Source organism: Crocodylus porosus, unplaced genomic scaffold, assembly GCF_001723895.1.
Source record: "Crocodylus porosus isolate Cpor-Errol unplaced genomic scaffold, CroPor_comp1, whole genome shotgun sequence".
Lineage (NCBI taxonomy): Eukaryota > Metazoa > Chordata > Crocodylia > Crocodylidae > Crocodylus > Crocodylus porosus.
In genome coordinates, this window is record NW_017728918.1 from 10,103,737 (window position 1) to 10,116,548 (window position 12,812).

Below are 12,812 nucleotides of genomic sequence, written 5' to 3' on the forward strand. Positions count from 1 at the left end.
TGACTCCAAGATGAACATGGGCCGACAATGCGAGGTCACGGTTGGCAGGGCTAACCGCACCTTGTCGTGCATCCACAGGTGCGTCTCAAGTAGGGCCAGGGAGGTGATCCTCCCCCTCTATGGGATGCTGTTCAGGCTGCAGCTGGAGTACTGCATCCAGTTCTGGGTGTCCCACTGCAGGAGGGACGTGGACAGCATGGAGAGGGCCCAGAGGAGGCCATCCGCATGATCGGGGACAGCAAGGCAGGCCCTACGGGGAGAGGCAATGGGACCTGAACCTGTTCAGCCTCCACAAGAGAAGGCTGAGGGGGGACCTGGTGACCGTCTATAAACTCACGAGGGGGGACCAGAAGGGTTTGGGGGAGACACTGTTTCCCCTCGTGCCTCCCTGGCATGACAAGGAACAATGGACACAAATTATTAGAGAGTAGATTTAGATTAGACATCCGCAAGAACGGCTTCACGGTCAGGGCGGCTAGGAGCTGGAACCAACTCCCAAGGGAAGTGGTGCTGGCTCCTACCCTGGGGGGCTTTAAGAAGAGGCCTGATGCCTACCTGGCTGGACTCATTTGAGTCCAGTCTTTTTCTCCCGCCCAGGCGGGGGGTCGGACTCGAAGATCTACAAGGTCCCCCCAACCCGACTTCTGTGATTCTGTGACCTCCAGCTCCAACCCATGAGACCACATCCTCAAGCCCCTGGGTTGAAGGTTTGGTGGCGGGGAGCAGCAGCTGTGTTTTTACAGCTCCCTTCCTGCCATATTTATGACTACCGCTGTTACAGACCCTAATACGATCCCATTTAACATAAAGAGCAACACGGGCTGACCGGACCATGGATGTGTCCCGTAAAAAGCAAGATGCGATCGCAAACCAGATGCACAGTTCATCTGTTTTGATGGAGAAGGGTGGGGGACCCCAGATTTATCTAAAATCAGGAGCTCTGACTTGGGGGAATATCTCACGCATAGGTACGCCTGTGCAGTCACTTGCTGACAGTAAGCTACTCCAAGAGAGCGAAGCTTGCCCGGTGGTTTTTTGGTCCTTTAGGAGGTTTTGTTCAGCAACCGCTGAAAACCCAGGTGCTGAACCCCAGAGGATACCCCAAGGTCGTCACGCCAGCTGCGTACCGCGTTGTGTGCATGTGCCATGGCCGGGCTTGCTAAAACTCAACCAGCCGCGCCCAGCCCACCTGGGATTCTCCACGCTATGGCAGGGTGGGGGGCACGGGACGTACCTTGCTTCCGGTGATCCTCTTTTGGTGGGCGCATCTTGCCCAGTTTCATCGCCGAAAATACTCCTTTCCCGGATCTGCAGTGGGGGAGAAGGGAGAGCTCGCTGCGTGCGCTGTGGTGAGGTCTGGGCCTTTCTGGACAACGCAGCGCTGTAGGAACAGCCCAGATCCCAAAAAGCAGCAACTCCTTGAGCTCAGTGATCATTAGGGTAGCATGGCTAGGACACGCCACAGCGCAAGAGGGAGTGTAGTGGCCAAAAGCACATCCATCCACCTTTACCAGAGGCCCATTGAGAGCTGGGCCAACCAGCCTGAGGTTGGGAGGGATGTACTCCAGGAAGGGAAGCCATCACAAGGCTTCAACATCACTTCAGCCATGTTATCAAGGCTAAACAATAGCTATTGAGGTGGCCCTTAAGTTGTGTCTGACCTCTGGGCCGGCCTCTGCCATGGGAGCCAAATCATCCTGAATAAATTTGAGCTGTCAAACTTGACCTGCCACGCGCCAGTGTCCAAGAGTGTAAAATGGTCTTGCTCCACCGACTTCAACAGCCAAGGTCCATAGGACTACAGGAAAATGTATAGCAATACAGGACCTGACTCCTGAAATCAAAAGTCCCTTGGTTGCTTTTGATCGGACATACACACACCACAATGTCATTTCCTTGTTCTCTGGTGGGATGAAGGTATCTTCCGAGGTCTGGCAGAAAAAGCCTCATTTCTGAATTCCACATTCACCTGCCACTAGCATTCATTTAAATTGGCTGACATTTCTGACAGCAAAAAACATTTGCGAGGACACTCGCTCTGATTTACAGTGGCCTTCACATTCTGGGCAACTTTCACATGTCATTTAACAACACAGCAGAGAGACAAGCCAAAGCCAGCCGCAAAGTGGATCTGAAACGCAGCCAGCTGGAATTTGAGATATTTTTGGTAAGTGATATTCCTAGAAAACACATTGTGCTACGTGAGCCATTGTAGTAATAACCTTAGACTTAAAACAATTTTATACCAGCGCAGAATCCGGTCCCAGTTGGAGCAAATAATAATACGCTGGTTGGATATAACAGGAGCTTAACATGCCGACTTCTAGGCTGAACAGAAACTGGAGCAATGGGTTCATATAACACATTCATAAACTAGAGTTATTTAATATATTGACACAGCTTTGAGTCCTCAAACTGGATCCATGTCATATGCTGGCAGAGGCAATACACAGGGTTCACTGAACGATTGAACATGTGATTCCCAGCGTTTTCTTCACTCTTTCTTTGAGCTGTGCTCCGTTATATTGAGAAGTATGTGAAAAATGGTTGGCAAATGTTTGGAGGGTCATAAAGTCTAGTGACAAAAAGATGACTGAACCTGGGAAATTTAGTACATTGTGGGTGTGCCTACACGTGTATTTATGCACGTCTAAACTTAATGCACCTTTGCTTAAGGTGCATTAAGGCAATTTAGGTATGTGTCTACATGTGGCGTGCTAATGCGCCTTAAGGTGCATTATATTTTAGGTGTGAATAGCTAAGTCGCATTAGCCCATGCAGATGCAGTAATGCGCATTAATGCAGTGTGTATCCACTGACACACACCACAGTAATGCACATTAGTGTGTCTACACATGCACTAATGCGTTTTAACTGATCACACCTCAAGTTGATACTTGCTTTATGCTGGTATCAAATTTAGGCTCACAGTCTTAAATTGCCATTTCAAAGGTACATTAAGGGTGCACACGTGTAGTTGAGCACCTTTTGCGTGCCTTAAATTGGGCTAATGAGCATTAAATGCGCATGTGTAGACATGGCCTGTTAGTTGACCATGAGACAATGGGTCATCTCCTGAGATGCCCTGTAGCACCACAGTGCACCCCACAAGATCTGGCAACACCAGCACCGGAAGCAGCAGCCTGTGCAGGATATCGAGAGCAAACGATATAGAAAGGTTGGACTGGAGACCCAACGACGAACTTCAAAGGGTGAGTCCACTCAAAACCTAACCTCGAATGAGGACTATTTGATATTTTGCTATCTTCCAACGATGGAAGGGCAGAAACAAAACCACATGACACCTATAGCCAATCCCAGGCTGCTCATGAAGAGCCAACAATTGAAGCCATCATCTGAGAGTTGACAAACCATGGTCAATCCAATGGCTGAAATGGGCAGAGCTGGCTGGGAAATGCCCGAACATTGGTTTTTCTGTTGAGAAATGGCGCTGAATCCAAGCTCAAACTTTTCCGAAGGGCGTATGGATTTCTGGATGAAGGGAAGGAGCCTCAGATGCAGGGAAAATGGGGAAAGGTCTTGGTTTCATTCCCCACAGAATATAACTCAGTGCTGAGATTTTACCATTTTGCTTCCCAACACAGGGCTGGTTTCACTAAATGGTTAGTCAGAGGCTCCCACGTCACATATCTATACTTTTGCATCGGGATTAGAAGTCAAGGGAGTGACTGGGGAGGGGGTTATTCACCGTGGGGGAGCACAATGTGCACAAACCACTTTGCTTCTGTAAGGCACCTACCTCACCCGGATCTTCGGGCAAGAAGGTTTTAAAGCCAGGAGCCTGTTCCTCCATGCTATAACTCAACAAGGACTAATGCACCTCCAGGCATTCAGGGAAAGAGGAGAATTGAAAAGCAACTGGTCACTGATATCCATGTCTTACTAGGTAAGATCCCTGGTTATTCAGCTTTCAAGCAGTGGCGTGGATCCCTCCAGCCCAGGCTGACAGTGGCGTGGGCAGGACTCTCATTTCTCTGCCAGATGCTATTGCAACTTTACTTTCTCTGCGGATGTAAAGTTTCCCTCCACACCCTCCAAAAGCCAGGGCTGGTCTATGAGAGCAGCTTGCAGGCAGCAGATAAGCTCCCAATGAAAAGCCACCCAAGCTTGGCTATTAATTATTAAGGTTCATTTTAATCTGTGAACAAAAGCAAAAGGCAGATTGCAGGTGTATGAGGGCATGGCAGCTGCAGAGAGAAGACGACAAGGCTCATATTTAAGGGGGTGAATAAAGGGCTAGGGGTCAGCAGCACTGCTGGGAGCGATAGCTCTCATTCAGCCCTGCACTTAAATGTGGGGCTTATCCAGAGGGTTAAGCCCAGGCTTAGAGATAAGGCTGGATCCTAATAGGGCTGGATTTAAGACCAGGCTCTGGTACGTATTGCCTGGGGCACTTTGCTACTTCAGGACCTGCCTGCAAGGGCCAACGGATGAGCAGCCCCAGGCATGGGCTAGCATTTTCACTGCTAGATGCCTGCAATAGTAAGCACTTGGCTTCAGAAAGCTTCTTTGACCCATCTTTGATCAAGTTAGTCTATAAGGTGCGAGATGGGCCCCACGCCTTATGCGTCCCCAGTCCCGGCGTAGGGTGGGCAGGAAGGGAAGAACCGCGGCCGAGCTCTGAGCCAGCCCCGACAAGACTCCCTTGTTCCCCAGCTTCATCCCCAGCCCCAAATCGGCAACCTCCTGTTTTTCCCCGCTCCCTTTGCTTCAGGGAGAGTGAGGAACTGGGGGAGGAAAGCACCAGCCCCAGGGACAGAGAAGGGGATAAGAGAGTCCACGCCAGTATCGCCATTTCTGCCCATCATGGAGAACGGAAAACAAGAGGGGATCGGGAAAATAGCCAGGGCAGATCCACACGCTCATCCCCACGGCAGCTGGGGAAAGAAGGGGAGGGCTTGCATGGAGCAGACCCCTGCCCTCAGCCCCTACTTCCCTCCGTCCCCCACCTGTTGCCCTTTCAGATCCAGGGAAGTTTGCAAATAGCAGACACCCCCTTGTCTCGCCCCCACCCCATTTCCATACCCGGCTGAGATCTACCTTCACCAGCTGCCAGTCCCGGGTCCAGCTTTCCCCTGCAAGGGATCAGCTCGCGCGCCAGATGGGCTCCTGGCCGCCGGCGCATGCGACGGGGGGTCTAGCTGCGCCGCACAGCTGCCATCCCAGCGGGGCCAAACCAACGCCTTGCCCTGCGCCGAGCGTGCACGGGGGGTCGACGAAGGGCGGGCGACGCGGGGGTCCCAGCCGAGTCTCTGCTCCCATCCGCCTCCGACGCTTCGCGGCGTGGCGCAAAGATGCAGGCCGCTGCCCCGCTCCCCCCTTGGCCCCCCACCACCAAAGCCAAAAGAGAGAGGGGAGCCGAATGGAGCGGGCTGGGCAGCGCCGACGGGAGCTGGCGGAGGCTGAGAGCTGATACCGTCCCCGTATGAATATTGGATGAGGGCCTGAAAACCTGACACGCCGCCACGCGGGCTGCGATCCTGCCAGGTGGCCCTGGAGGACCGGCCCCCGCCCGCTCGCCCACCCGCCTGGCTGCCACGCGCAAGGGCCCCGGGCCTGGCGTGGATGGGAAGGGGGCACTTGGAGCCAGGCCAGGGCACCCCCGACACCAGTGCAGCCCCCGGTCCGCCCTTTACCACCCCATGTGCTGCTAGCGCCCGTGACACGTGTAGCACGGCCGCTCTCGGGTCCTGCGGCCCTCCCGGGGTGGAAACCCAGCTTCGGGTTTGAGGTCAGCCCAGCCCGAAGGATGAGCCCCACGCCGGGAGAGGCGGCTGCCTCACAGCCAGCTTCGAGCTCAGACTGGTTGCGGCTGCTCGTGAACTATGCAGGGCGATTCGGATGTTTTCATTGCCACTTCGGTTGGTGGGGGGGGGTGTCCATCATCTGCCCGTTTCCAAAGACTTAGAGGGACCTGGTGTGAGCTGAAAACCAGTTCCCTCCTTCTCATCACCCCCTTGGAGCAAAGCGGACCTAAACCCTGTCTGCCCCCCGCCCGCCGTGCAAACTGCAGACTGGAAGAGGGAGGGGTATTGAGTGTAGAAAAAACAAGGTGGGGGGGTTGATGGCAGCCTTCAGAGACCTGGAGAGCAGCTACCGAGGGGATGGAGGTGGGCTTCTCTCAGTGGATGAGGAGCAATAGCCTCAAGCTGCGCCAGGGGAAACTGAGGCTGGAGATAAGGAGCTTTCTGGCTCCGAGGGCGACCGGGCCGTGCCCAGAGAAGAACAGCCCTGGAAGTTTTCGAGAGCAGGTTGGTCCCTTTTTGGGTGGGTTGGTGTAGGATGATAGGGAAGTCAGGTTGGAAGGGACCTCTTGAGGCCATCTAGCAATAGGATCAACCCTGATTAAACCCGCAATGCCCTCGGATCGGGGCGACGGCCCCTGGGAGGACGCTCCCAGCTCAGACCCCCTTCCTCTGCCCTGCCAGTCGCCCTCTGGGACCCCGCTGCTTCGCCTGCTTCGGGCTGCACACGAGGGTCGCCGCTGGCACCGAGACCCCAGCACGTGGCTTTCGGTTCCTCTGCAGCGGGGCCCCGGGCTGGGGATGCTGATGAAAGGACAGAAACCCCACTCCTCCAAGGAAGAGACAGCGAGAGAGGGGGAGCAAACCAAGGCCACCTACTTGTGATCGCCTTTCATCTTGTCTTTGCCTTTGCTGCAGCCGCGGAGCAGAAGGGAAGCAGAACAAAGGGGATGGGGTTTAGATGGCGTTCTCCACCGAAATGCACCCACACAGCCTGTCCCCCCCGCACCCCAAAACCCCTCTGACTCCGGAACGATGCATGCAAAACCTGACCCCATCCCCAGCTGCTGCAGTGCAGAGGTCCCTGGGGTCCTTCCGCACCCGGTGTGGCTTTTCACCTCCCAGCACATGGGAGAAGCGCGGGTAACAACCTGCGAGGAGCTCAGGCATTGCCAATGCTCTGCTCACGCGGAGCTCCCACCACCCCCTCCATTCCTCCCCCGTCTTTCCTTCCTCCCCGGGGCTTTTTCACCCCTTTCCTCTCATCCTACCTCCTCTCAGCACCTCCTGCTTGCCCCTGTTGCCTAGAAGAGGCTGGAGCACGTCCTCAGACCCTCCCAAGGACATGCTCTGACCCGCGCTAGCCTGATTTCATTTCCTGGCCCTCAGCTCCCCGCCTGGCTCAGAGCAACAGGTGGGCAGGAGGCTGAAGGAAGCAACCCCCAAGTTAATCACAGGTTGCTGCTCAGCTCCCAGCAGCTGGAAGGGGAGCAGCTGGCAAGGACATCCGGGGGTTGTAAAAAGACCGTGCCAAACACCTAGCGTCGAATTTGGGTCTGCCTGCAAAGCATGCGGGAGAGGAGGGTTTGAGGCTACAAGTGGCCCAAATCTACTGTCTCACATTGCTACGGACCCTTGGGAGTCGCTCTGCCCCATGCAAAACCCTATGGGCTACCCACACCCTTTGCACCAGACCTAGCGGCAGGGTCCGGTCCGCACTCCAGCTCCTCCCAGCAAGAACCACTTTGGCCCAGAGCTGCCTGGGTGAATTCATTTCCCCCACTTCTGCTGGCAGGAGCCAGCTGCAAATAACTGCGGCGTGAAAGACGAGGGCACCTCTGGGTGCTCTCTTTGATGGGATCTACTGTAGTAGAGCTAGACAAGCTTCTGGATGCAAGACACTCCTGACAGGTCACTGAATAACGAAAAGGACTCAAGGAGAAATGTCTTGTATTCAAAAGCTTGCCTGACACATCATATAAGAACTACCATGCATTAGGACAGGCCCTGAGTCTGCCTTGCCCACTCTCCTGTGTCGCACAGGTAGTGGCCTCCATCTCTAAGGGAGGTTTATAGTGTTTTCCTTGTGGGCATTAGCCCAGGGTCCTTAGGCAACAAATAGGCCCGTGTTGCACAGCGGCAGAGAGCGGAGGCTGGAGGGGAGAGTGAACGGGGTCTGACCAAGGTTTCCCCCCCGGTTCCTCTCTCCCTTGCAGCCTCCAGTATTGAAGGTCCAGCCAAGTCTGATGCAGAGGCCGTGCCCCTCGCTCCTGCTCGACAGTGACCGATGCCCCTTTCCCCCAAGCCTGTGTCCAGTCTCTGTTTGAATCTAGATAAACTCTCAGCTCCCACCGCACCGGTGGCCACAAGCCCCCACTTTAATGCCACGCTGGGTAGCAAAGAACTGCCTGGTGTTAGATTTAAACTGACGACCTGCTCGTTTCATGTTGTGCCCCCTCGCTCTTGCATGATGAGACAGTCAGTAATAAATCCCTATTGGCTTTCTCTTTGCCACTGTTTTGTTAACCCTTCTTATGCCCCATTCAGGTATCTCTCTTCTAAACCAACCCCGTCTGGCCTCTGCAGTCTCTTCTCATATAAGTGCCCCCCACCCCCATTGCCACTCAGCATCCTTGTTGCCCTTCTCTGCTCCTTCGATCTCCTTTTGGAGGTGCAGGGACTAGAACTGGGTACACAGTGGGAGAGAGTGGCACTGTGGCTGTATCTACACAAGACACTTTACTGCACAGTAGACTGATCTACTGCACAGTAAAGTGTCACCGTCTACACATGCAGGCTCTTATTGAGCAGTAAATTAGTCTACCTCATCGTAAATGTAGTACCTGCATATATCTCACATTGTGGTATGCACACTGCACGTGCAGGTAGCAAATTTACTGCACAGTAAAGCCAAATCGCATTCATTGCACATGTAGACACACCCAATAGAAGACATCACCTTAAGAAATCCTCGCCTCTCATCATTTCTGGATCATCACGGCTACAACTTCACTCTTCCACTACAATAACTACAAAGCCGCCCTCCTCAAAACTCACCGCTGCCATGATGCCTGCAACCAACTCAGCTATGATAGGGCTGCTAGCTCTCACTGACTTTCCAGCCTCAGGATATCTGATGGGTATTTTTTTTTTCTCATAAAGCCCCAGATCCTGGAGTCATGGGGTAATGTGAGGATCTTAATTTGCATTTAAAAAACTAAGTGGTCACTGAGATGTATACAGTGTCAAACGCTATTGGCCCCTGTTGCACTGCTGGGGACTTACTGAACATAATGAATAAGCCCACGTTGAAAAAGCATTCTCTTATCTGCCTGCCACATTGGGATCGCTCCACCTCCTTCCCAGAATCCTTTGCAGCAGCTGCTGGGGTGAAGGGCCTACACTGGGGGATCAGAGGGGTCAACTTCCAGCCTTGCGCTGCCCCTGCAGCAGGGAGTCCATGGAGAGGGCATTGCAACAGGGTCACCATAGGGGCTGTTCCTCCCAAAAGAAATTGCTCTCTTCTTTCCTCCTTTCCCTAGTTCACAATATTGCTGACTTGATGCCCAGCTCCACCACTCCGGTCCCTGCAGCTCCCTTCCTCCCAGGCCACCCCCTCCACCAAAATGCAGCTTCAAATGACCAACACTTGTTTCCAGGGCCCTTGAAGGACAGGCAATCGGGTGGGTTCACCTTTGGCATCCATGGAAAGGCTCCTGCTTCCCCCATCACACAGGGAACTGGACCCTGAACACTTCTGTCCCAGCCAAAAAAAACCCCCAAAGGCTACAGGGCCCCCTCTAAAGACTAGAGGCATCCCTCCGTGGCCATGGGCAAGGCTGTAGACCAGGCTCTTGTGATGCAAAAGAGCCTTGAAACAGAAAGTAGCTTGCTCTGAATCCGAAATCAAAGTTGCATCCAACCCAAAACATTTGTCTCTAATAGATTTGCTTCTTCCCCCCCGGCAGTGCTACCCTCTGTGTGTACATATATCTATACATGTACGGGATGTACAGTACATGTACTGGCCAGCAGAGAAGTGGATACAATAAACAGCAGAGAAAAAGAGAAATGGAAGCTAACCTATATCCATACTTGACCCAAGGGTGGGTATGGGGGGATGAGGGGGGCCGGGACCTATACATATATGTACATAGATATACACCCATGCTACATGGTGTGTGTCTCCATGTGGCAAATGGCTTTAACTCCCTGAGGGTTGAATGTTCAGAGCTTTTCTGGGGGTTTAGAGGGGGGATTTGATAGCAGCCGTCACCTCCCTGCAGGGGGGCTGCAAAGAGGACGGAGCTGGGCTGGTCTCAGTGGGGGCAGATGGCAGGACAAGAAGCAATGGGCTCCAGCTGCAGCAAGGGAAGCTGAGGTTGGGTATTAGTAAAAAACTCTCCCACTAGGAAAGTAGTAAAACACTGGAACAGGGTCCCCAGAGAGGTGGTGGACTCTCCATCCTTGGAGGCTTTAAAGACCTGGGTAGACAAAGCCTTGGCTGGGACGATGTAGCTGGGGGTGGTCCTGCTTTGAGCAGGGGGTTGGACTAGATGTGACCTCCTGAGGTCCCTTGCAAGCCTAGTTTTCTATGATTGTATGATCTAAAGTTTGAAGGCTGGTGACAACTAGTATTGGAGAGTGGGGCAGGGGTGGGGCCTCCTTCACTAGACAGAGACCGTATCTGCGTGGCCAGTGACACCTCCCATGTGCTGCATCCTGTCACTCCGACGCCATGATGGGGTATGGAGCATAAGCCGCTGATACAGGGGACCAGATGCAGCAGCTCCAGTGCCCAGAGGCTTACATCAGTGCCTGAACCCCCTGCATGCATGTGATATCTCGGCTAGGGCACAGCCTTCCTTTCAAGGCTTCTCTGCCCTTCCAACCTGCTCCTCAAGGCACTGGGAAACATGAGAGGTCCCTGGACTTTGTGCAACAGCCATGATCCGGGTCAGCTACAGAGGTGATGCTCTTGGCTGCACTCACCCCTAGATACTTCCTCCCCACAGGGATGCACTGATTCTGCATCTAGGTCTGCTATGGCCATGACCAAGGGGGTTATGGGGTGGGCTTCCTCTGTGGTTTGGGGCAAAGCCTAACCCATGGGCCAATAGGGTTAATTGGTTTGGGAAAGGTCTGGCTTCCCATCCACCCACTGGCTTCCTCCAGGGCCCTGCCCTCATCAGGGAGGACAAAGGCCATCAGAAAGATGATGCAGAGAGATCAGGGGTCATTCCCCCGAAAACTGAAGGTGGAAAGTCAGCACGGGCGGGGAAGCCATGACGGACGTCGGGGTACCTGAATGGTAACATGCGGTGCCTTTTCTCTTTCCCTTTAGCCTTAGCTCTGAAAGCACAGAGAGCGACAGGTCAGCTGCCATCCGCTCGGCTGCAATGACAAAGACCCCAGCGTCCCCACGACACGCCCGCCACCAGCAACACAGGACCAAACTGCACTGCAACTGCACACACTTGCCCATGGGCAGGGCACTGGCACCAGGGGGGCAGGAAAGGAGAAGGCAAGAGCAGCACCCAGAAATGGGGGCATGGGGGTGAAATGGAGAGAGACTGGGATGGATGGATGCATGGATGGGTGGATAGGTGGGTGGACAGACAGACTATATCAGCTGCAGTTACATGCATGCCTGGAGGACTGGGCCAGCTGATGAGGATAACTGGCTGGGCCAAAGGAAGTTAAAAGCTCCCAGAGAGGGGCTGGGAGGACTAAGAGAGAGAGAGAGGGCTGTGTGGCTGGCTGCAGCACTGAGCCAGGGACTCTCCCAGGGTCTGGGAAAAGACAACAAGGTTTGCTTTGATATTTTATTAAGTTGTACTGAGTGCTCGAGGATTTGACTGTTTATATTGCAAAGCCAGAGGCTGCCGCAGCGAGCCAGGGAGCTCATTCTAGGGACAGAGGGGAAAGCCGGCGATGCTGAGAAAGCCAGAGCTGTCCTCCCATGATCTGGGAAAAGACCCTAGGCTGTGAATGAACCTTTTGGTTGGCAATGCCACTGCTGTTGGCTGACCGCTTGTTTATAGTCTGTCCTGTGGGGCACGTTTGCCCAGGAAAATAATGACTGTGAAAATAAAGACAGCTACACAAACAGGGGGGATGTGAGGATGAGGGGAGGAAGGGAGAGATAAAGAGACAGACATATGGATCAATGGATAGATAGTAAGTGCATGTGAACACATCTGGATGGATGGATGGATGGACGGATGAACAGGCAGGCAGATAGAGGGGATGTGTGAGGACAGATGCAGGGAGGGAGAGATAAAGAGAAAGACAGACATATGGCTAGATGGACAGAGAGAAGATGCGTGTGAGAATAAGATAGATAGATAGATAGATAGATAGATAGATAGATAGATAGATAGATAGATGGTGTGTATGAGAATGGATGGGGGTGGCTAGACAGAGAAAGGGCAGGTGTGGAGAGAAAAAGAAAAGCCCCAGATCCACTGGGCATGGGAAGGGAGGAGCATACGTAGAAAGAAGCCCCACCCCCCACTGAAAAACCCAGGTCGGGACACACACCCCTTTCGCTTTGCACCAATGCCAAACCTCTTTGCTGTTACAAAGCCACTCCGTGCCACGCCCCAAGTCAGGGCCAACATGTCACACGCATGCACATGCCTGGGCCTTGCCCATGCCAGAGGAGCATCGTGCCCCATACCTGGGGTCCTCATTGTCATCACTGTTCAGGAGAAACACCGGGGAGAGCATGAGCACCAGGGGAACAGCAAATCCACCCCATCCCATCCCATCCTATCTCATGTGTCCGTGGGGCCCACGGAGGGCTGGGAAAGGGGCTGCATGGATCCACAGGGAATGGCTCTGCATGTAGGGCTAGCCAACGGACCCTGAAGCTACCCTCAGGACTGAGGCATCGCCCAGGACACCTGGCAGCTGGACCGGGGGGTCTCCGCCAAGCTCACTGCAACCCTCCAGCCCCCCACAACACAGCCAGGAGCTACAGCACCGGACCACACATGAGACCCCATGCTGTCCATGAAACCGTCAGCGTGAAGGGGCTGCATA

General features: G+C 53.9%; 1 protein-coding gene across 1 annotated transcript in view; it reads right to left on the reverse strand.

Moving 5' to 3' along the window:
• OTOF (otoferlin) overlaps positions 1–12,812 on the reverse strand; it is a 139,635-nt gene that overhangs the window by 54,347 nt on the left and 72,476 nt on the right. The window contains exon 6 of the mRNA XM_019538117.1: positions 1,235–1,308. Within this exon, the coding sequence (XP_019393662.1) occupies positions 1,235–1,308 (74 nt within the window). The remainder of the gene's footprint in view (positions 1–1,234; positions 1,309–12,812) is intronic.